The sequence below is a fragment of the Pecten maximus genome, chromosome 2 (assembly GCF_902652985.1).
Source record: "Pecten maximus chromosome 2, xPecMax1.1, whole genome shotgun sequence".
NCBI classification, from domain to species: Eukaryota; Metazoa; Mollusca; class Bivalvia; order Pectinida; family Pectinidae; genus Pecten; species Pecten maximus.
Window position 1 is genome coordinate 44,951,761 of NC_047016.1, and position 25,625 is coordinate 44,977,385.

At 38.2% G+C, this 25,625-nt stretch overlaps 1 protein-coding gene across 4 annotated transcripts in view; it reads right to left on the bottom strand.

Moving 5' to 3' along the window:
* Nucleotides 1–6,077: 6,077 nt before the first annotated feature.
* LOC117322224 (eukaryotic translation initiation factor 4B-like) overlaps nt 6,078–25,625 on the bottom strand; it is a 33,118-nt gene continuing 13,570 nt past the window's right edge. For all 4 annotated transcript variants that reach the window (XM_033877005.1, XM_033877004.1, XM_033877002.1 and 1 more), the window contains exons 9-17: nt 24,346–24,377; nt 22,419–22,524; nt 21,095–21,226; nt 17,434–17,555; nt 16,540–16,805; nt 14,718–14,829; nt 13,681–13,768; nt 11,930–11,996; nt 6,078–10,592 (exon numbers count right to left, since the gene is read on the bottom strand). In XM_033877005.1, coding sequence (XP_033732896.1) covers nt 10,536–10,592; nt 11,930–11,996; nt 13,681–13,768; nt 14,718–14,829; nt 16,540–16,805; nt 17,434–17,555; nt 21,095–21,226; nt 22,419–22,524; nt 24,346–24,377 — 982 coding nt within the window. In that variant the 3' untranslated portion in view covers nt 6,078–10,535. The remainder of the gene's footprint in view (nt 10,593–11,929; nt 11,997–13,680; nt 13,769–14,717; nt 14,830–16,539; nt 16,806–17,433; nt 17,556–21,094; nt 21,227–22,418; nt 22,525–24,345; nt 24,378–25,625) is intronic.

The window sequence follows — 25,625 nt, forward strand, 5'->3', positions numbered from 1 at the left end:
CGTTCCAGTAACCTGATGACAGTCTTATTCGTGATTCACTTTTCTTTTTGTTCGTCCAGATTTCAGTAAACTGACAAAAGTTAATCAATAAATAAGCATTTTGTTCTACCTTTGTGACAATTATTTCATTATTTAGAAAACGAATTACGATAGTGACATTCTGTGTGAATCAATTTATGCCCCCTCCCCCCTTTCCACTTATCGAAAATCTTATTCTCGAAAGATTGCAAAATTTGCTATAATCATTTCATTTTTCCGAAATTTTGTTCCGAAATTTTGGCCCCCAGACCCCTCGCCAAAAAAAAATTTCGGCTCCCGCCTATGGCGCACGCACCACATTACCACTAAATTACTGGACCCCCCCCCCCTTTCTAATTCCCTGGATCCACGCCTGCTGTGTACTGTCATATACGGTGCATGGTAATCTAACGTTCAAAATAATGAATAATTTATGATTATAAATCATCGTTCATCGACGAAACTCTTCAAATAATCGTAAATTAGACAAAACTCTTCAGCGAGCCGAAGCATTTTCCGGACAAAATGCATGCGGAGATGACCCCCAAAAGTACACCTGACGACTGACGATGATATAATCGCATGACCTTTAAACCCCGTATGTAAATGAAGAATCTGGACAGGCTCAGGGAGCCGTTTGAGAAATGGCGTTCTGATCGGGGAATTCGGCGATGTTTTCAAGGATTATTGTGTTTTGGATGTAACAATTCGTATTGAGTGACACGGTAGGTTAAAGATGAATGTTTTCTGATGACGGTCGCATATAGTGTGCGCCGTGTCAGTTTGAATAAATGTGTTTTTTAGTCGGTTGAAGTGAGATGGGGTGCCGTTTCGCTCGTGGCGTAGTTGCCAACCTTCCCTATTACACATTACACATACCGCTGTCATATAAAAAAAAACAAAAAAAACGAAAGTGATATTTTCTATGCAAGCGCCTGTGCTTTTACCCAGAAAAACAGTAGTGCATTCTCGTAGTTTGGAGTGTAAATACCAGTGGTAATAGAGGAAGAACAGCGTGAAATAATTCTTAGAAACTGTGTTTTTGTCCGTCCTGTCCAGGTTTTACAATTTGCACAATCCAGAGAGGAGAAACGCAGGCTAAAGGAAGACTCCTACTATCTTATGTTTCTAGCAGATTTCTTGGTTTTAATGTCTCTACTAAAGACAACTCTACAACCCGCACCTACACACCTATCTCTCATTGTGAGTACAGTACCGCACGTACACACCTATCTCTCATTGTGAGGACAGTACCGCACCTACACACCTATCTCTCATTGTGAGAACAGTACCGCACCAACACACATATCTCTTATTGTGAGGACAGTACCGCACCTACACACATATCTCTTATTGTGAGGACAGTACCGCACCTACACACCTATCTCTCATTGTGAGGACAGTACCGCACCTACACACCTATCTCTCATTGTGAGAACAGTACTGCACCTACACACCTATCTCTCATTGTGATAACGGTACCGCGCCTACACACCTATCTCTCATTGTGAGTACAGTACCGCACCTACACACCTATCTCTTATTGTGAGTACAGTACCGCACCTACACACCTATCTCTCATTGTGAGGACAGTACCGCACCTACACACCTATCTCTCATTGTGAGAACAGTACCGCACCTACACACATATCTCTCATTGTGATAACGGTACCGCGCCTACACACCTATCTCTTATTGTGAGTACAGTACCGCACCTACACACCTATCTCTCATTGTGAGAACGGTACCGCACCTACACACCTATCTCTCATTGTGAGAACGGTACCGCACCTACACACCTATCTCTCATTTTGAGAACGGTACCGCACCTATCTCTCATTGTGAGGACAGTACCGCACCTACACACCTATCTCTCATTGTGAGAACAGTACCACACCTACACACCTATCTCTCATTGTGAGAACAGTACCGCACCTACACACCTATCTCTCATTGTGAGGACAGTACCGCACCTACACACCTATCTCTCATTGTGAGGACAGTACCGCACCTAACACACATATCTCTTATTGTGAGGACAGTACCGCACCTACACACCTATCTCTTATTGTGAGGACAGTACCGCACCTACACACCTATCTCTCATTGTGAGAACGGTACCGCACCTACACACCTATCTCTCATTGTGAGTACAGTACCGCACCTACACACCTATCTCTAATTGTGAGTACAGTACCGCACCTACACACCTATCTCTCATTGTGAGGACAGTACCGCACCTACACACCTATCTCTTATTGTGAGGACAGTACCGCACCTACACACCTATCTCTCATTGTGAGGACAGTACCGCACCTACACACCTATCTCTCATTGTGAGGACAGTACCGCACCTACACACCTATCTCTCATTGTGAGAACGGTACCGCACCTACACACCTATCTCTCATTGTGAGAACAGTACCGCACCTACACACCTATCTCTCATTGTGAGTACAGTACCGCACCTACACACCTATCTCTCATTGTGAGTACAGTACCGTACCTACACACCTATCTCTCATTGTGAGGACAGTACCGCACCTACACACCTATCTCTCATTGTGATAACGGTACCGCACCTACACACCTATCCCTATTGTGAGTACAGTACCGCACCTACACACCTATCTCTAGTTGTGAGAACGGTACCGCACCTACACACTTATCTCTCATTGTGAGTACAGTACCGCACCTACACACCTATCTCTCATTGTGAGAACAGTACCGCACCTACACACCTATCTCTTATTGTGAGGACAGTACCGCGCCTACACACCCATCTCTTATTGTGATAACAGTACCGCACCTACACACCTATCTCTCATTGTGAGAACAGTACCGCACCTACACACCTATCTCTCATTGTGAGGACAGTACCACACCTACACACCTATCTCTCATTGTGATAACAGTACCGCACCAACACACCTATCTCTCATTGTGAGGACAGTACCGCACCTACACACCTATCTCTCATTGTGAGAACAGTACCGCACCAACACACATATCTCTTATTGTGAGGACAGTACCGCACATACACACCTATCTCTCATTGTGAGAACGGTACCGCACCTACACACCTATCTCTCATTGTGAGAACAGTACCGCACCTACACACCTATCTATCAATGTGAGGACAGTACTGTATTAGGTGTTTAAAGTCTCCGTCAAACGCGATTTTATAAATAGGAAGGAAGCGCTTTAATAATATATATCAAATCATGGATATAGAAGTTATTTTACATTATGAAGAAAATTTAAAAAGAAATGGCAAACGAACAATGAGATTTGGGTATATGGGATATATTGTTGCAAGATTTGTTAAGTCACTATCGGTCATGTAATATATCGTATTTAACGTCCTTATTATAATTAACAGCGATGGTCATTTAAGGTTCATGTAAACAGTAAATCAAGTGATATTTATCCAGATTAAAAATGACTATTCTGTTACAATCTAACACAAGTAACTTGACCAATTGTTAATATGTGTCATGGCTATCCATGGGTCTTGATTTTGACATTTAATTTGTTAAGCTACCTGGTAATTTTGGCAAAACAGACATAAAAAGCATGTTTCAGGAGAACAAATAAAGCTCATGTGGATCAGTCATATTGCACAAAATAATTATGCCGTTATGGTCACAAGTGTCTATAACAGGTAGTGACCAGATTTTACTTTCTCAAGCATAAACGTTTATGCTGTGACCTCCATATGTCAGCATTACTTGTATGCGTGCTAGGGGTTTTTCTTTATTAGGAAAGGCACATGTATACATTAAGGTTTGGAGTGTAACAGGGTGGTCTGTTATACCCTCTATCGTTCAACAAGTTATTGGGGGTGACGCACATCAATGCCAAAAATCAACACTTTGCACAAATGGTCAAGCTTTGATCTTTGGGCAGACTTAGGGTAAGTTATAAAGCTCTCTTTACGCTATGCTAAATAATTTTGAATGAACGGACTATGGAAGACATTCAAAATGTCACTTGTTCACAAAAAAATTGACGTTTTTTTTCACAAAATGGTTAAAAAATATTACCGGCGGTATACTAACTGTTGAAGTATTCTGTTATTGAGTTTATGGTTCAAACTTTCCTATTTATTTAATATCATGAATATGGTCGCTGAAGTTAAGGTTGCTATCAGTTGTAATTCTTAGGTCCTTTTCCCTTGTTACTTCCTGAAGGGTGGTCACAACTCTTCCTTTTGGTGTCTCTTGGTATACGTTGTTGGATTTCTTTCCTAGCTGCAAAACTTTACATTTGTCTGGATGGAATTTTAAAAGCCATTGTCTAACCACTTTTGGAGTTGGTCTAGATCATTCTGAGGATTGTTATTTTCCATATAATTACATATTTTATCATCATCTGCGAATAAACGCGTGGTTGCATCAATATTTTCCGGGGGTCATTGATATAAATTACAAAGAGTGTCGGTCATAAAATACTTCCTTGGGGTATCCCACTTGCAACCTCCATCCATTTGGACAGTTCTCTGTTTACAGATACTCGCTGTTTCCGGCCAGTTATGAAAGTTCGCACCCAATGGATGGCTTCCTGTGATAATCCATATGATTTTAATTTGCTGATAAGCCGTAGATGTTGAACCGTATCAAACGCTTTCATGAAATCTAGGTATACTATTTTGATTGATCCTTGTTCTAAAACATTTGTCCATTCATCAATAACTTTCAGGAACTGCAAAATAGTCGACCTTTCTTTTGCAAATCCATATTGATGTTTACTAAGGAGATTGTTGTTTTCTAGATGAGCCATTATTCTTGACCTAACAATATTTTCCATTGTTTTACATATACCGCTAGTTCAGCTAACTGGTCTGTAATTCCCTGGCATTTTCTTGTCCCCTTTCGTGTGGATCGCAGTAACCCAACTTTCCTTCCAACTATCTGGAAGCTCTCCTGTCTGCAAGGAACAGTTAATTGTTTCGCACAAAGGCTCAACCCGCTTTTTATATCAATGCAACTTATCATATCTTCTTCGTTTGTGAATATTAAATCCAAATACTTGCCTCGTTGTTTGCTCTTATTCGTGTTGGATTCTTTAAATGTTGAAATAAAAACATGTTTTGCTCCTCTAGACGGAATCCATTGATTTCAATCTATCTTTTTAAAAATTAAAGTCTCCCGATAATTATATGCGAGATGTTTTTACTTCAACTACATCGAAAAGTAGCGCGCATACCTTTGCTTACTTTGGATAATGGTTTTCAATGATTTGATTTTCTCCTAAAACATCTTTATTATTTCAGCACACTTGCGTTCATTCTGAATTTCCGTTTGGATATTTTTCTCCACTCTGATGAGACATTGAGGACAGAACCACATGGAGTCCACTGAGTTAAATAATATAGCATGTTCAGCATCACTCTTGTTCAGGCAGCTGGTACAATATTGGCTGCTGCATCTTCGACATTTCAACACTTTCGTGCTAGAATCCGGTGCCACTGAGCACATTTTACAACAATCTCCATCCCACGGAAGTATGGGTTTCCTGACGTCTCAGTCCCAGATTTGCTTGATGATCTTGTAGTACGGGTCGTGATATCTTTATCCTGTTGTTTTCCATTGCTACTGCCGGGTTGCGGCATATCGGCTTTCAGATGTGGGCGGGAAGTGGCTTTTGGCATGCCGTGCCACGTACATTTGTATTACAGAAATCAGTCCATGTTTACAACTTAAACCGTAATATTTCACCCGTATCATACGGAGCTCAGGACAATAACGTATGTTGCTCTCGATGACGTCACAGTTATATCATTAAGATTTAAAAATGATTTTTTTCCAATTTACAGTTCTACATAGATGTACCTTATTTTGTCACATTATGTATAAAGTTCTCAATGTTAATACAACTGTAACACTTCAAATTTCCATTTTATCATTTATCTTTTATGCAGCATAAATGTGAAAGTAGCAGTCTACATGTGGAAGTGAAAACTATGAGATGTATATTGACACCACCGCTGAGGAAAAACTCACTTAGTTTTTTTTCAATTAGCGGAAGAAACAGGAAGAAAACACAGAACTCTGCTATTTAAATGTATATTTTGGAATATTTTATTAAATCGATTGTACACCCAATATCGGGTGGCATTATTTACAATGCAAGAGATTAAGTCAAAATGTCAGACGCCCTTCATGATAGTTTACATATATGTACAGATTCAATTTGAGCATCTCACCAAAGAGGAAAAGAATAAACGGGCATTCTGCCTAACACCTGGTGACTAGGCCAATGATATATATGTACAAGTATGATGAGTAAATGTGAATTTCATTTGTAAATTAAGTGATAATCAGGATGGCAATTATATGTATGATTTGGGTGCGAGAAGTAGTGTGGAATGGAAAGCATACATCCAACTTTACTGATATGCATTTAGATTGTAAACGTTAAAAGTTTATAAACAAGAAGCCCAATGTAATTACAAAACAATTCCCCTGGGGAAATGTATAACTCTGGGACCATGACATTTACAATCTAAAGATCCTTCTACCCATGAATAGTATTTGATTCTACCATATCTGAGGTTTTTGAAATTTTGATATCAAGATTTTGAGACTTCCGCAATTTCAGTGAATATGAAATTTTCTGGTACCGTCCCTCAGTCCCTGGGGGTCAGCCAAGGTCAATATATGCACACCATCAAATTGCTAGCTATCAAATACTAATTATTCTAACCAGGTATGATTGGAAATGAAACAAATTGTGCTAAAAATGTGATTTTCCTATATAAACTATAGTAAAGTTAAACCCATTCCCAGGGGGAAATGTGTAGCACCTTACCCTTCCATCCATGAAGTGACCTAGACCTGTGGTCAGCTGACTTATAGTTCTGAGCAACTTTGCTTCAAAATTCAATAACAAAATGAAAGTGAAAAGATACTACATCTGACCTTGACTTTGCCCTCTGTCCTTCATCATTCTTGATCTGTTTAAAATGTCTTGTTTGGGTGCAAAAAATATCGGACCAAGCTATATCAATTACAGCCAGGTCATTTCTGGTATAGATGGTGCTAACAACAAAAACAAAAATTAAACTCCAGAAAACAGCAAACAAACACACATACAGGTTTATATGTACCATTTAACCATGATTATAAAAATTCATAGAGAGAACACAATAAATTCCTGTCATTGTTCTGTAGAACAATTCATGATGGTTTGAAATCTTACACATATCCCTCACAAAAACAGAATTTTGTGTATTCAAATGTATTCCTTCTCTTGAGAAACTTCAACACAAATTTCAAATACAATCTGAAAAGGCCTTGTCCATAAAATTTAGCAAAGAAACTAATAAATATAAACTAGAAATTGTCATGGACAATTTGATGGCCTTTTCACACCTTTTACAAACTTAAGGCAGAAATGACCATTATGACCTTGAATGGAGGTCATCCTTATCAACGAACTTTGAAGCCATAAATTCTAGCTTGCTACAGACCTAACATCGGGTCTCTGGACCTTTTGGTTATTGAGAAGTCGTTTAAAGATTTATGCCTATTTGACCTCTGTCACCATGAATGGAGGTCAAGGTCATTCATTTGAACAAAATTCGTAACTCTGCCCCGAAGCATGCCACAGACTAAATAGAGAAGTTGTTAAAAATTTTTTTTTTTTTTTTAATCCTGGTTATTTTAAACGTTTCAGGTATGACGTCAAAGCAGTCATATTTGATTCAGACTGACCCAAAAAATATAAATCTTGATCATCACCAACTCGGTCATTTTATGAAAGTTTGTGCAGAATCCGTCTGGTCGAACTTGAGAAGAAGTGTAAAATGTGAATGGTCGGCATACCCAAAAGATCAAAGGAAATATTCAAAATGGCATACCATTTTTATGTGACCTACTTATGGCCTTTATTGCACACAATAGACATTGGCCATATCTATTTCCAATTTAGAGATCTAGAGGCCACAATTCCTCTCCAGAAGAATATTTGGTTTATTTTGTTTAATGTCCTAATAACAGACAAGGTTGTTTAATTTCATGCCAGGTTTTGGAGGTGGAAGAATCTGGAGTATTCAGAGAAAAAAAACACCGGCCTACAGTCAGTACCAGGCAACATGTGGGTTTCGAACTCGCAACCCAGAGGTTGAAGGCTAGTGATCAAGTGTCAGGACACCTTAACCACTCGGCAACCGCGGTCCCTCCAGAATGATGATAATAATAATAAGAATATGAAGAAACATAACAAAAACAATAGGTCTTTTCACCATTGGGGAAAATCCCTAACAATAACAAGATGCCCATAGGCCTTTTGGTCATCTGACTCTAAAGACCCTTGTATTATTGTAGTATACATACTCAGTAGCAAATATATAATGGCACTGATGGCCATGGCGGCAATCTTGGATTTTGGACCGACCAGAAAAATAACACTTGGTGATAACCATCTCAAGATTATTATAGCCAAGGCTGAGCTGAATCCCACAGGTGGAACTTGAGGAGAAGTTTAAAATAGGTGTCGTTCAGGAAAACCATGACTGTGCAATCATGTTACAAAATGGCAGCAGTGGCTGCCATATCAAAGTTTTTACGAGGTCGAGAAATGAAAACACTTTGTTGGCTCCCCTTCCAGAACATCTCACCAATTTCCAGCTAAATGGCAGCAGTGCAACTGGAGAAGTAGTTTAAAATGTGTATTTCAAGATGGCTGCCATTTCAAACCCTCCTTAAAAGTAACAACACTTGGTTAATACCATCCTCGAATCATTTTAAGTTTCAGCTCAATCCCACTGGTGGAACTTGAGAAGAAGTTTAAAATGTGAAAAGTTTACGCACGGCGGAATGCTGACGAGGGAAGAAGCTAGATGACCAAGTCATCCTGACCCTTCAGGTCAGATGACCTAAAAATTCCAGAGCCATCACATTCTAAAATACACAATGTAATTCAAATATCAGTTTATATAAATTAATGGCAGCCTAACTCCTCACAAAATCACCTAATGATACCCAGGTATGTTTAGAGGTTTTTAAGATTAAACTTTTAACAGTTTTGCAAAACCAAAAATCATGTATTTTCAGCATAATTTTTTCAGTTGATTTTATCTTCTATTCCAGTATATACAAGCTTTTGCAATTTTTAGTGTATCCTCAATATTGTGAAAAACAGACCACAGGGAAATGATCTTTTAATGCAGTATACTTGACTGTACAGATACTGGACCGATGCTTGAAAGCCATGCATTGTAAAAAGGAGTATAATTACATTTGGGCATCATATGTGCCGACCTACACTGTAATGGAGCTGACAAAGTATTCCATTGTACCATATCATTGCCAAATAAACAGAATTGTGCTACACACAACCTTATGAACAAGGAACTTCTGTGCACATGTCGGGGATAAATAATATCTGTTTGGTGTGTTAGTGGAAATAAATTAATCAGAACCTTAAATTCCAACATCTGACAATGGGGAAAGTATGACCAATTAAGCCATACATCAATTTCATTTTCATATATTCAGATAATTAATCAAGGACCATTGTAAATATAAACTGTGTAAACATTTTTTCTGACTTCCTAGACAAATTAGCATTAGTCTGGGCAACTCCAGATTGCCACCTCTCAGACATATACAGTTTATTTCAAAGTAAAAGTACTTCATGTATTTACAAATTCCTTTGGAGGAATTGGGGTTTGCAACAATCTAACAAATGGGTATACTGTATTCACTTTCTTAATTTTTTCATGAAAGCTTTTGCTGCATTATATTTAAACAGAATGCACCAAAAAATACCCTGATCAAGGTCAATGTGATCTTGGAGAGTATCCGATAGTTTTCTATTTTCTTCTTTCAGATTTCACCTTAAAAGTCCTTTTTAACATCTAATTTCTTTACATAATAAAACTAAAATAGATGTTGTGTATCATACCTTCAAAATATATATAAACATTACAATATTACTGAAATACAGATACCCATAGGTGCTCTGCCAAGTCAATCCTATTTCATCTTAAGTCTGTGAAATATTTCATCATCGGTTTTTCAAAAAATTTTCATCACCATATAAGATGATAAAAAAACCTGCAACAGAGCATTACCAAAGAAATTCTACACTTCTGAAATCTCCTATAAATAGACAGAACAAGAGCATGCATCTTAAACACTTTTTTTGTTTTTAAACAAGTCATGAAATAATTCTGTGAAAAATCCTTCCCTCACAAAGTGCTCATATACATCAAAATGATAAATGGATTGGACCATGCATATATCTACCTTTAAAAAGACCACCATGACACTACTGTAGTGCATGTCCACGTTACAAGTTAACAGTGGTGAGGACGGTCGGACAAACAAAAAGCTAAACCAATTCAGGCTCAGTTCAGAACAAGGTTTCTCACTCCCAGGTATAAATAAAGCCATTTGAAAAGAGCAGACTTTGCCATCAATTGACAATTAATGCGCGACGAACAGTAACCTTCACAAAATGAGCTTCGAAATACAGAATGACAGACACATGACAAATTCTCCATGCATCTAGTTGTCATCTTCATCCTCCAAGAGACTGGAAAACTTGTTTTTGTCACTCCAATCCTGCAAAATGAATTTAAAAATATAATAAATTGGAACATCATTATTTTATATGAAATACTGTATTATATGTATAATATACACCCAAAAATAATAAGTATACAAGTCATGTCCACAAAATATTTACTTTCTGTTTGACATATACCCACAAAATAGCTATTACATGTACAATGTGCATCAATTTACTAGAATTCTGCATCAAGCTTTCTTACATTAAAATCTAAGGTCATATGTATGGTATGATGATTGCATGATAATCTAGAGACCTAAATTCTCACCCAAGAGATTGAAACCCAAATTTCCCCCAAAATGACTTGAGGAAGTCTGTCGAGTTCTGGACTATGAGAATATTCATGAAGTTGGTAGAGCAAGAACATAGTTAAAGCCCTACACACCAGCATGCTACAGACTCAATATCAAGTCCCTCAGCCTCTTGGTTATCGATTAGAAATTGTTTAAAGATTTTAGCCCATTTGACCCATGTGGCCTTGAATGTAAGTCAAGGTCATTCATTTGAACAAACTTGGTAGTCCTTTGCCCCAGCATGCTACAGGACAAATATCAAGTCCCTGGGCCTCTTGGTTATTGAGAGAAGTTGTTAAAATGAAAAAGTTGACGCAGAATAGACGGACGAAAGACGCCGCACTACGGGCATAAGCTCACTCAGGGCAGGAAAAAAGGAATATTGATACAGGGTTCAAACTTAAATTATTATTCATTATGACAAAGCTACATACTAAGTTACTAATCGTGTACCAAATGTCAATATAGACATAAAGCATTTCCTGTTTTCACTCGCAAATTTTACAGGTGATTTAGCTCCATGCTTGAATGATTTTCTATCGCTCAGGTAAATTCCTATTTGGATGTTTTTATTAAGCCACATCAATCGACACTCTGGTTTTGTTGAGTTAACACTGTAGAATGGGCAATATTATCAAATTAGTCACATTGCCTCTTTGAATTATTTGTTTTCACATCTGAATCCTGATATAAAATCAGTGATACTAAAATTCATACCATCTAATAATGAATAAGTGTCACCAGATCCAATTTCCAGGTAAAAGGACACCACTTATCTGTTAATATTCATCAGATTTATCTATCATCTGTGCATTCTTGGCATATAACTTCACCTCCGGTGGGGACTGTAATTCGATGAATTGTCTTGTGGCACTAAGAAAACTACATTCAGTCTTGTCATGATATTGTCAAATTTCTCCATGTTTTTAAGTTTGTAAGGAAATGTAGATCTGGTGGGAATAAATGAGCCCCACTGTAGTGTTTCTATACAAAAATCAAACTAGAAAAGCTAACCATCAATCTTTTTTCTACATTACCTGTTTGGACTTATTTTCCAATTTGGGCATTTCGTCTATGCTTTTGGGAAGAACCTTTTCCTTGGGCCTAAAAATAGAAAAAGATTCATCACATCCCGTTTGTGTTAATTGCACACAAAAACAAGGCATCGCAAACGATACAAATCCCCTCGCGTGCTTACACATGAACTCCGACGCAAAATGGGGGGGTGGGGTTATTGCAGGACATTGAAATAACATCAGTTGGCATTTGCACTGAACTGCAATAGACATGGATGGGCTTATAATCAGGCATGGGCTCATTGCCAGTTAAATATGGTATATATGCATTCAACAGTATCTGGTTACGCATCATACTAGCAACTTCATTTCCTGACAGTTATTATAATTATAATTGGCGCCCTAAAACATGAACTCGGTCGAGGTATTCCCATGCTGGACCCATATATGAAGTTTGGTCAGGATCTGTTCAGAAATGAAGTCGCAAGAGTGCTGACAAAGATTTTCTATAAATAGTAACGGTGACCTTAACCTTGACCTTGGCACCCTGAAACACAAACTCGTTTGAGGTATTCCCATGCTGGACCCATATATGAAGTTTGGTCAGGATCCGTTCAAAAAAGAAGTCGCAAGAGCGCTGACAAAGATTTTCTATAAATCGTAACGCTGACCTTGACCTTGACCTTGGCACCCTGAAACACGAACTCGTTCGAGGTATTCCCATGCTGGACCCATATATGAAGTTTGGTCAGAATCCGTTCAAAAAAGAAGTCGCAAGAGCGCTGACAAAAAGTGAACATACGTACGAACGGAACGCTATATCCCCTCCCCGACTTTCGTCGCAAGGGGATAATTAAAACATACTTTGAATTCCCTCTAGAAAAGCTAGGTAATCTAGCTATGATTCACATTTCCATTTTAAAAGCAATCCATTGATTAAATATCCCAAATATTTAAGCAGATCAGTGTTAAGGTGTGACTTGGACACCCTTTTCCAGTGTCAGTTGTTTTCAAGCTATAGCTAGCTGTCAGCAATTTTGAGCTGTGGTCACAAGTAAAAGCGGGACCAAATGCCCAAGTCAGGAGAAAGCTAGAAATTATGCATTTCGTCTGGATATGAACTTTAAGAAATTTTGTGAGTGAAAATCTTTGTACTAATATCAACGACTTAAGCGACACATAATCTCTGTGTTGTTTAAAGTTAACATGCAGTTGACAATTATTTCGACCTGCAGTCTTAACTAAAGTCTTAACTACACACCAAACAGAGTACAAACTTGAGCACAGCCATTCTGTTTGGTAACTGTCTTTGAAATGCTGATTGGCCGTTTGTATGGTGAATAAACAGGCAGTCCTGCTTTATCAGTATGTTTTGGCACTTTGAACGGCCCATTTTCAACACATGTCTAAGCGTATGCGAATTCTTTAAAATGCTTGTTTCCACCTGTTGTCTGTTAAAGCGTTACTTGACCTCGATTAGTCGAAAGCTTGTGGATTCGGAAAATTAATCGACAATGAATCACGAAATGTATGCAGAAATTTAAGTATGAAATTTATCAATACATACATAACAAATGCATTGTTTTTCATTTATATTAATTTGTAAACAAACTAAATCTAAACAAAACAACAAAAAGAAATATAACTTTTTTTTCATTTTATTTTTATTTCAGCAGCATGTTACTGTCAATCTGTAGTCTGCTAAATTCTGTAGCGATTATGGACAATCCACACAAGTTCCCAGGTCTGTGTTAAGTTTGTTGAGAACTTACTGTGATTTGCCCCCTCGTCCCCAGGCGTTTCCTCCTGACGATTCTCCGCGTCCCGATGGCCTGTGCTGATCCGTCTGTCTCGGATGATCTGTAAAAGGATTACATTTGATAATATTTGATTTTGTTTTTGAGAATCAAAATCTGCTGTCTTCAGCCATACATGATTACAGTTTCTATCTTAATAGAATACATTGTTGTAAACATTAGATATGATGCTGAGCAATTGTAAGTCAACATGTCTGGTCCGGCTCCCTCGTGGTACATAATTCAACACATGAATAACAGACTGATGTTTAGGTACTGTTCACATAAAAACATGTGTCCTCTTCTCTCTTACTATGTAGGTCAAGTCACACAGCACTTTGTCAGTGGGGTGATAAAGGTACTTTAATGGTTTTAATGTTATTGCCAGATAAGAAATTATTTCAAAAATATGCATTTTGACCCTGAGATAAAGGTGATCATAGGTACTGCATTGCACATAATGTCATTGGCTTCAGGTAATGCAAGTATACTGCAAGATTTCACATGATATCTTCAACAGTGAAGAAGTTATGGCATGTACAAAACTCACTTACTTCGACAGTGCACTGCACTACATAAGTGGGTGATTAAGTTATACAGCAAGTTTCATTGAGATGTCTTTAAAGGTTGAAAAGAAATCGCCCAGAGACAAGAAATTTTGGAAAAATTAGCACCTTGGGGTTAAGGTCACAGTGACCTTACTGCAGTGTATTGCACATCATCTTTAGGGGATGCAAGTATCCTCCAAGTTTCATGAACATTTTTCAACAGTTCAGAAGTTATTTTCTGAACAAAAACTCATTAGAAGAATCAGAAGAAGAACCAGTACTAATACTATGTCTGCCTAAAATCTATGGCGAGACATCATTATTTTGCCACAAAGCCAGCTTTTTAAAAGACAATAAAACAGCATTCCTTAGTAACATGATTGTCTCCACTATTATCGGATAAATCAGTAATATATTCATAATCCGTAATGATTTGAAAATGATGAACGTTAACAAGAGACGTACCATGTGGTTTGTCATGAGCCTTCTTGGCCCATGCATTACTGCTTGGGGCGTCTTCAGCATGTCCATCAATGTGGCGGCCCCGCCCCCAGGCAGATGGAGCAGATGGTGATGTCTGAAAGACAATACAGTCACACATTAATAGATATCTAAGGCAGCATTCAACTAAATACATAATCAACTATATCAAAGGATCTGGACACAAACAAAAGGGCCTGCAACTTTCACAAGGATATTTCGGTTATCAAGGCAAAAATACATTAAGCTATATCACAATTATTTTTCTACCTTTTTCACTGCATCTTCAAACTATGATTTAAACAAAATCCTGTCATTCTTCAAGAAGAAGAAGGAATTTAGAGGTTTTTTTTTATTAATTTACTCTTTTTGCAACGTTTCCTCTGTTAGGCAGACCCCAAGGGAACAACATCTTACATTTATACATTACCTTTGCCCAATAATTTTCCAGATTAAATTTCATCAAAATCCATTCAGTGGTTCAGGACAAGTAGTGATTAAAAAGATTTACTTATATTTCCTCTATTGAGCCTTGCCCCTCCCACCCCACAAGAGCCTCGCTGTTATTAAATTAGATCTCCTTTGCCAAACAACGCTTCAGACCAAACTTCATTAAAATCCATTCAGTCATTCAGGATTTGTAGGTATTTAAATGATCTATCTCAATTTCCCCTCTGGCCCCAAGGGAGCTACACCGTCCATTTAAACAAAATTAGATCTCATTTGCCTAATAATGCTCCAGACCAAAATTTCATCAAAATCCATTAAGTCGTTAAGGACAAGTAGCGATTTAAAGGATTTACCACAATTTCCCCTATTGGGCCCCATCCCTCCTACTCCATTTACACATTAGATTTACTTTGTCAAATATTACTCTTGATCAAATTTCCATATTTGATTAAGGCTTTCAGGACAAGTAGGGATTTAAAGGAAATAATGTCGGACGATGGAAGGACAGACGAATAGACGATGGATGCTGCACCATGATATCCTTCGGACCAGGTGAGCTAATAATAACGTATATATGTGTTAATTGGTGAACTAGCCTTACAGGTGGTCCAGTGGTACAGTAGTAATTGGACTCAAAAACTAATTGGGGGGATCACCTGTCTGACCACATGGTTTTTCACCGGGACCTGGCACAATTCCAATGGGGCCTATTCAAGTGATTAAAACAATGTTTTAGAACTTGTTCTGCATTTGTTATACAAAACAGCCTAACTGACCTAAATTCTTTTGTATGTCTATATGTGTAAGCCTACCTCTGTCTGTGGGGGTGGCAGTGTGTAAGCCTACCTCTGTCTGTGGGGGTGGCAGTGTGTAAGCCTTCCTCTGTCTGTGGGGGTGGCAGTGTGTAAGCCTACCTCTGTCTGTGGGGGTGGCAGTGTGTAAGCCTAGCTCTGTCTGTGGGGGTGGCAGTGTGTAAGCCTACCTCTGTCTGTGGGGGTGGCAGTGTGTAAGCCTACCTCTGTCTGTGGGGGTGGCAGTGTGTAAGCCTAGCTCTGTCTGTGGGGGTGGCAGTGTGTAAGCCTAGCTCTGTCTGTGGGGGTGGCAGTGTGTAAGCCTAGCTCTGTCTGTGGGGGTGGCAGTGTGTAAGCCTAGCTCTGTCTGTGGGGGTGGCAGTGTGTAAGCCTAGCCTCTGTCTGTGGGGGTGGCAGTGTGTAAGCCTACCTCTGTCTGTGGGGGTGGCAGTGTGTAAGCCTACCTCTGTCTGTGGGGGTGGCAGTGTGTAAGCCTACCTCTGTCTGTGGGGGTGGCAGTGTGTAAGCCTACCTCTGTCTGTGGGGGTGGCAGTGTGTAAGCCTACCTCTGTCTGTGGGGGTGGGAGTGCTGACTTAGATTCACTTTTTGGAGGTGATGTGGTTGTATTTGGACCATCTGTCTTTCGTTTCTCCCAGATGTTCACAGGGGGTGGAGGAGCAGGGACCAGCTTAACTTCCTCGCGCTGTGTTGTTGACACCGGACTCTTGGGAGCATCTTTACTATCTTCACCCCCCATGAACACCTCCGAGGAGTTATTTGATATCTCACTGTCCCGTCGGGACCTTGACGGTGATGTGATTGGGTGGGGACCTACAAGAAACCATTGTTTTAGAAATTAGGTTATATAATATTCAATGAAAAATAGTGTAAATATTTCAAAGGTGTTTACATGATTTAATACAGAAAATGACAAAAATGACAAAGTTTGTTATTCTGCCACAAACATCAACAGTATGTCTTTTTTTTTTTTTTTTTTGAATTTCCACAGATGTAAGAGATCTTTGTTTGGGTTAAGTATAATCAACTCCTTACTATGTCCTACAATCTTAAACCTTCATTAAAATAATCTGGTCCAAGTGAGAAAATGTCTTAATAATTCACAAATTCTATTTGCAAACCTCATAAAACTTCTCTACCAATCCGTGAATGATGAACAGACCGATGGCTGGATGAACTTTTTACACACAAATAACAACACAGCTATGGCTTCACATGTTCGTTATACTGAATTTTAACAACTTAACAGACAAAAATGAGTGTCCGCTGTCCGCATTAGGAAGGTGTCCGCTATATACATGATATTTATATCGTGACTTTCATTGGGGATTCCTGGAACTGTCCGTTATGGACAGGTGTCCGCTACAGGTTTGACTGTATACTACATTACAATAATTCTGTCTCATACCCTGACTAACATACAGTAACTGTTAAAACTCACCAGGTCGGCCTTTGCCACTACTGCCACTGCTAAGTCTACGTTGTCGTCCCTCCATTTTCTCCGTAGAATCATGTCTGGTCCGTCCCGGCCCACTGTGACTGACATGCTGGGAGTTGTTGTGGCTGTCATTAAAACATTTACACAATATTTTATATAATCATTTATATGTATCTGATTACATCTTTAACAAAATATGAATATTTTTTCTTATTTTTTTTTGCCTATCAATGCCTAACATATGTAAATCAAAGTGCTGGAAGTACTGCAAACGAACATTATTGTAAAAGAGCAAAAACAGCAAAATTTAGAACATATAATGATACAGGAGGCCCAGGGGCCTTAACGGTCATCTGACTCTAAAGACCCTTGTACAATTGTAGCATACATACTCAGTAGCAAGTCTAGTGGCACACTAATGGTCATGGCAGCCATGGCGGCCATTGTGGATTTCTGACTGACCCGATAAATAAACAACACTTGGTCATCTCAGGGTTATATGAGGTAAGTAACAGCTGAATCCCACTGGTGGAACTTGAGAAGAAGTTTGAAATAGGTGTTGTTCAGGGAAACCATGATCGTGCAATCATGTTACAAAATGGCAACCATGGCTGTCATGTCAAAGTTTTTACGAAGCCGGAAAATAACAACACTTTGTTGACTCTCTTTCCAAAACATCCTCACCAATTTCCAGCTCAGAGGCACTAGTGGAACTGGAGAATTAAAAAATTTGTCTTTTAAGATGGCTGCCATGGTGGCCATCTTGGATTTCTGACTGACCCGAGAAATAGCAACACTTGGCCAGGATCATCTCAGGATCATTTCTGGTAAGTTACAGCTGAATCCCACTGGTGGAATTTGAGAAGAAGTTTGAAATAGGTGTTGTTCAGGAAAACCATGATTGCACAATCATGTTACAAAATGGCCACCATGGCTGCCATGTCAAAAGTTTTTACGAAGCCAAAAAATAACAACACTTTGTTGGCTCTCCTTCCTTAAGATCCTCACCAATTTCCAGCTCAATGGCATGAGTGGAACTGGAGAAGAAGTTTAAAATGTATTTTTCAAGATGGCTGCCATGGCGGCCATCTTGGATTTCTGACTGACCCAATAAATAACAACACTTTGCCAGGACCATCTCAGGATCATTTCTGGTAAGTTACAGCTGAATCCCACAGGTGGATTTTGAGAAGAAGTTTGAAATAGGTGTTGTTCAGGAAAACCATGATTGCACAATCATGTTACAAAATGGCCACCATGGCTGCCATGTCAAAAGTTTTTACGAAGCCAAAAAATAACAACACTTTGTTGGCTCTCCTTCCTTAAGATCCTCACCAATTTCCAACTCAATGGCATGAGTGGAATTGGAGAAGAAGTTTAAAATGTGTTTTTCAAGATGGTTGCCATGGCGGCCATCTTGGATTTCTGACCAACCTGAAAAATAACAACACTTCCTCAGGACCATTCCAGGATCATTTCAGGCAAGTTTCAGGTCAATTTCACCAGTGGAACTTGAGAAGAAGTTTCAAATGTGTTTTCAAAATGGTGGTTATGGCGGCCATCTTGGATTTCAGACATACCCGAAAAATAACAACACTATGTCAGGACCATCCTAGCATCATTTCAGGCAAGTTTCAGCTCGATCCCACTGGTGGAACTCTAGAGGAGTTTGAAATGTGAAAAGTTTACGCACGGCGGACGGCGAACGGCGCACGAAGACGGACGAAACATGATGACTATAGGTCATCCTGACCCTTCGGGTCAGATGACCTAATAAAACTGTGAAGTAAAACTAAGTGTAATGGACGCTTGAAATATGAAATATCATAGCCAATATGGGCAGCATGACTAGTAGTTGAATTAAGCAGTGTTCCCTGTCACATTTGTTATTCGGGGGGGGGGGGGGGGGGGGGGGGGGGGTTGTATCCCCATACATCTCAAAATGGACTCCCCAGGGGACCCTCCGTTTATACATCATACGATCTCCTTTGTCCAATAAAGCTCCAAACAAATAATTTATCGAAATCCATTCAGGCACTTAAGCTGACAGTGCAAGTTAAAAAGCATCCAATTGAGATTTAAAAAAAATAATACATGTACAGATTTCCAAAAATCGTTTCCGAGACATCCCCCAACTAAGGACGGGCAGACATTTTTGTTTTTTGTAATGCGTAGATACGAGCCGCTATAAAAGCGCGTGCGTTCATTGAGACAAGTATCAGTCTATCGATACACGCGCATAGCGACACATCTCTCCATTATACATAGTATACGTTCTCAATACAAACGCAAATGAGTTTTTGTTCACATTACGGAACTTGAATATGGAATTTGAAGAGGTAACTTTATATATATATACATATATATTTTATTTTACAATAAAAGAAAGAAAAGAAAGTATTGACAACACAAACTATTTGGGCCCCAACAAAACATGTACCTAATGAAATTATAAACAGAGTAAATATGAGTAAATTCCTACCTGAGTCTTTCCAGTGGGATATGCAGCAAGAACAACTTTACAACTGTTACATCATTATATCCATAGTTTCCATCGAAATATGTTCCGTGTCTTCGTACAAATGTATTATTTGTGCACGTGCCATAACGCAATTAAAACGTGATAAAACCGCACAACAGCCCTAGTGTAGTGTAGACAAAAGGAAAACATCCGAGGAGTGCTAGTGTAGGATACGAGTAAAAATCGGAACTCCTCGGACTGTTTACTTGTTATGAAAATGGCTGCACCCACGAAAAACACGTGAGAAGATGGATAGAGTATTTGGGATTAATTCGTTATGCATTTTCAAGCATTTATTTGGAGATTTTATTTTCAACAAGATTTGAAAGATAATTGAGAGACACTGACCATCTTTCTGCTCAAGTTACAGGTAAGTGCTTCTGTTTGGTGTCGTTCGCGAATACAGTTATAGGTCACGTGGTGTACAGATATAGTGTAGAAGATACAGGTGTGTCACCGTCAACACCTGAAGTTAGAGTGAATGCGAGTGTGACGAAGCACGTTCCTTTTATAGCAGCGGCGGCTTGGTTGTATCCACGCATAACAAAAAAGAAAAATGTCTGCCCGTCCTTAGATACGACACTACCATAACTGGGGATTGTCTCGGAAACGATTTTTGGAAATCTGTACAGGTATTTTTTTTTTTTTTTTAATTTCAATTGGATGCTTTTTAACTTGCACTGTCAGCTTTAATGATTAGTAGGGATTTAAATGATTTACCTCAATTTCCCCTATTGAGCCCTGCCCTTCCAACCCCAGGGGTGCCACACCTCTGTTTATACAAAATTAGACATTTTTTTGCCAAATAATGCTCCAGACCTTATTTCATCAAAATCCATTCAAATGTTCAGGACTAATACAGATTTAAAGGATTTATCTCATTTTTCCATACTGGGCCCCATCCCTCCGGCCTCAGGGGAGCCACACCTCTGCTTATACAACATTAGATCTCTTTAGGCCCATTATGCTCCTGACCAAATTTCATTAAAATCTATTCAGGCATTCAGGACTTTTTAGGGATTTAAAGGAAATGTTGACGGACGACGGACATTACACCATGACATAAGCTCATCAGTCCTTAGGACGAGGTGAGCTAAAAATGATTAAAGTTTACTTTTTTTTTAATTCCACTGATTTACTCACTAGTTCCTGTTTTCTTTCTCATCATCATAACCTCGACGGTATTCTTCTTCTTTCTTTTTTAGTCGTTCTTCAATTTCTCTTTCTTTAGCTGCTGTGTCAACAGGTTTGGCACTCCCAAATATAGAAGCTGACCTATTGAGGATGATAAAACACTTTGTAAATATGAACGCTTTCCAATCCAAAGTTTCCCTGTCACATGTTAGATTTCTTTGTCAAAATATAATCCTTAGAATAAATGATTTTCATATATGCATGGGTGAAAGTGTCCCGGTTCCTGAAATACTGAAATAGCTGGTTTTGTCAAAACTTGATATAAGCATATATGGCAGAAAATATTTCCAAAATACTGAATTCAGTATTAAAACTGAACACTTTCATCCATGTATGATTTGGTGGACCGTATTTGTAAGATATTTGTAATTATTAGTGAACATTAAACAAAACAATTACATCAGCATATCAAAGTACTGGAAGTAGTGCAAACGAACATTATTGTTTGATGCAAAGTTGATAAATTGGTTGATATAGATTTAGGAATTAATTGCAAGTAATGTTGAAACATTTTGATATGATTGTATACAGTGTTTCTGAAAGATCCTCAATGAAATTGGAAGTAAGCTGATCTATCTTGGATATTATTCAAGGATGAAAGTAAAATTTGTCAGTTTTTTTCTTTTTCTTTTTTTTTTATGGGAAGATCTCAACAGTAGTTACAATACTGGCAGGACTATGTGACTTAATTTATGCCAACTTTCCAATATGCACTAAATCTATCTATCTATAGCAACAAGAATTATCATTTGTGTTTTGATTTATTGACCGTTTTCGTATGGTATTTGGAAATTAGTGTCAATGTTATGATCAGTCACCCTGACCACAGATATTTACGCCTACAGTACTGTATCTCCCAACACGCAGCTTAATATCTCCCAACATGTAGCCTGACCATATAACCCTTCAGCATCCACCATAATACAATGTAGTATCTCAAATGCCGTTGATACCTTGTTGATAATGATGAGTATGTGTTTGAAGGGAACGTTTTGATGTCAACCATATTGGATTGAACACGGAAGTGGTATTATAGATGGAGAATTGGTGAAATGGTCTCCATATAAGGAAATGACACCCATTCTACTCTGGATTCTTATAAACAAAAAAATGTGAGTTTAAAAAACAACAAAATATTTTGATTATAATCTTCTTTTAGAATTTGAGAATTTTGGAGACCAAAACCACTACAATCAATTTTGAGGACATCATATAATACGGTATATGTACACCAAGGTACACCATTCCAGTGTATTACAAGATCCAACCTTACCTATTTTCTGCAGGTTTGGGCTTTGGAACAGCCGCCACCTTGACTGGCTCCTCTACCGGTTTTGTACGCGGTTGTAAATTCAGCCTTGGTCTCTCTTTAGGACCCTCTGAAAAAAGTGCAACATTTTGAAACTCGTCAACAACTGATGCAGTTTTTTAGTTCAAAAAATTACCCCGATACTTTTGTTTTTCACTTAATGCTTCCCTCAGGTATATTTATATTTTGAATATATACCGTAAATTTTGGCGTATAGTGCACACTTTTTTTCAAAATTTGACAAGTGAAAAAATCTGCAACACACTATAAAGGAACAAGCGTTTGCCGGTCAGATGCATGGATGTCATGAATGTGAGAGATTTGTTATCATTTCCCTCGACAGTAGGATTATGATTTAATACTTAGATATATAAAGCATTAAGCAAGTAAATATTGAACAAATAATCAAAGAAAAACTTTGTATATCTATCAGCAATTACGTGGATTTGTTGGTCGATCATGAGCCACACATATTCCACACACCTGTTCCACGCACTTGCAATCTCACTTGAGCAAGTCACCATATTCAGGTCCAAAACGATTTATAATGACTCAATTAACATCAAGCAAAACTTGAAATGATATATCAGTACTTAGTTATAATTCTAGATAAATCACCTTATAAATCCAGAGCTTTGCCAGAAACTGATAACATTCAACTTGTTTATTTACGGAAGCTGTAACAGCACGCATGCGCAATTCGGTAGGGATAACACTAATGCCTTGATCTTGTGGGCAGTCACTGACCCACTGGCCCTATAAAGTTACAATATGACTGTTAAAACTGCTCTAATTCATCGTCTGCATTATAAAATTTATCAAGTCAAAATATTTATTTCTTTTGATATAAAAAGTAGTGACCAGCACACTGATAGCAGAATTGTTTCCACATACAAAATGGCAGCCAGTGTTACATTAGCTAGCATACTGTACTCAGTTTACAAGTCAATCTTGCAATAATTGGGCCTATTAGCTTTGTATATATCCCAAGGTAATTGAGGGAAGGATTAATTATTTTGTTTGCACAAATATCGTAGACGGGACTGCTCCAATTTGCAAGCTGACTAGGCCCGTCACAGTATAATGTTAACAACCAGTCAATTCAATATGTCAAATCTGACGGGTGATTCCAATTAAATGTTGTAATGTAGCTTTGATAACTCACAGATTCCTATCCCGGTGTTATGCTATAGAATTCAGCTACCGTGCAGTTAAACATAAACAAAATTGATTTTCTTTTATAAAATGAACCTCAAAAACGTACCTACGCACTATATGCCAATATTTACGGTAACCAACATTTGTAGTAAATCAAGGAGCCATTACTCCATCAAATAAAGTCAGAAAAAAGTGGCAATCAAACTTGAACTAGCCCTTAAGGTATTTAGCCTTGTTATCAAGTTCGAAGAAAATCTGTTAACAACTGTTCCAAATAAATTCAAATAAAGTCGGGCAAAAGTTGGCTGAGCCCTTAAGACTATAAAACCTTATTAGAATTTGACGGAAATCCATTAACATTTGTTGCAGTTATTGCACGGAAACAGTGATGGACTGACACAGATGGACTGCCGAGCGAACCTATAATTAATATCCCTGTTTTGGTGAATAAATTTAAGTTTTCAGACTTCGTGATTTTATATGCCATGACTTGGTAAACTACAAGGAACTTCTGTTCTATATTACCTTATGACTCTGCATCATGTTTAAAATACCTGAAAATATTCTAAGTTGATGGACTTGCCCAAGACCCTGCATGGACAGGACATTTTTCATTACTTTTACAGGTTTAACGATTATTGGAGAGTTCTTTCAATTTTTGGTTGATTACGTTCTTCTGCTAGCATGATACTATCTGATGTTAAAATACCCTTATACAGTACTCCACACTTACCTTGACTTTGCTCCTTGCTACCTCTGTCATACCTGCAAAAGTCAATGTAGGTGTTCACTACAAAGTTGGATAAACACTTCTCAAAGTAGGTAGTAACAATTTACTCCTGCAATAACACTAAAATGCTCAATAATTTTATGAGGATCAACAATACAAGAGATTAACTAGTCTGATCTCTGATCAACACATCTATATAAAATGCTACATAATTATTACACTTTGTGCAAATTAAGTCATACATGTATGAAATTTGATATCACTAAACAAATTGATATATGTGTAGAGGAAGATTGAGGACTCGCAGGATTCTAGAGTGTATAGAGGAAGATTTAGGACTTAACAGGATTCTAGAGTGTATAGAGGAAGATTTAGGATTAACAGGATTCTAGAGCATATAGAGGAAGATTTAGGACTTAACAGGATTCTAGAGCATATAGAGGAAGATTTAGGACTCGCAGGATTCTAGAGTGTATAGAGGAAGATTTAGGACTTAACAGGATTCTAGAGCATATAGAGGAAGATTTAGGACTCGCAGGATTCTAGAGCATATAGAGGAAGATTTAGGACTCGCAGGATTCTAGAGTGTATAAAGGAAGATTTAGGACTCGCAGGATTCTAGAGTGTATAGAGGAAGATTTAGGATTAACAGGATTCTAGAGTGTATAGAGGAAGATTTAGGACTCGCAGGATTCTAGAGTGTATAGAGGAAGATTTAGGATTAACAGGATTCTAGAGTGTATAGAGGAAGATTTAGGACTCGCAGGATTCTAGAGTGTATAGAGGAAGATTTAGGACTCGCAGGATTCTAGAGTGTATAGAGGAAGATTTAGGACTCGCAGGATTCTAGAGTGTATAGAGGAAGATTTAGGACTCGCAGGATTCTAGAGTGTATAGAGGAAGATTTAGGACTCGCAGGATTCTAGAGTGTATAGAGAAAGATTTAGGACTCAACAGGATTCTAAAGTGTATAGAGGAAGATTTAGGACTTAACAGGATTCTTGAGTGTATAGAGGAAGATTTAGGACTCGCAGGATTCTAGAGTGCATAGAGGAAGATTTAGGACTTAACAGGATTCTAGAGTGTATAGAGGAAGATTTAGGACTTAACAGGATTCTAGAGTGTATAGAGGAAGATTTAGGACTTAACAGGATTCTAGAGTGTATAGAGGAAGATTTAGGACTCAACAGCATTCTAGAGTGTATAGAGGAAGATTTAGGACTCACAGGATTGTAGAGTGTATAGAGGAAGATTTAGGACTTAACAGGATTCTAGAGTGTATA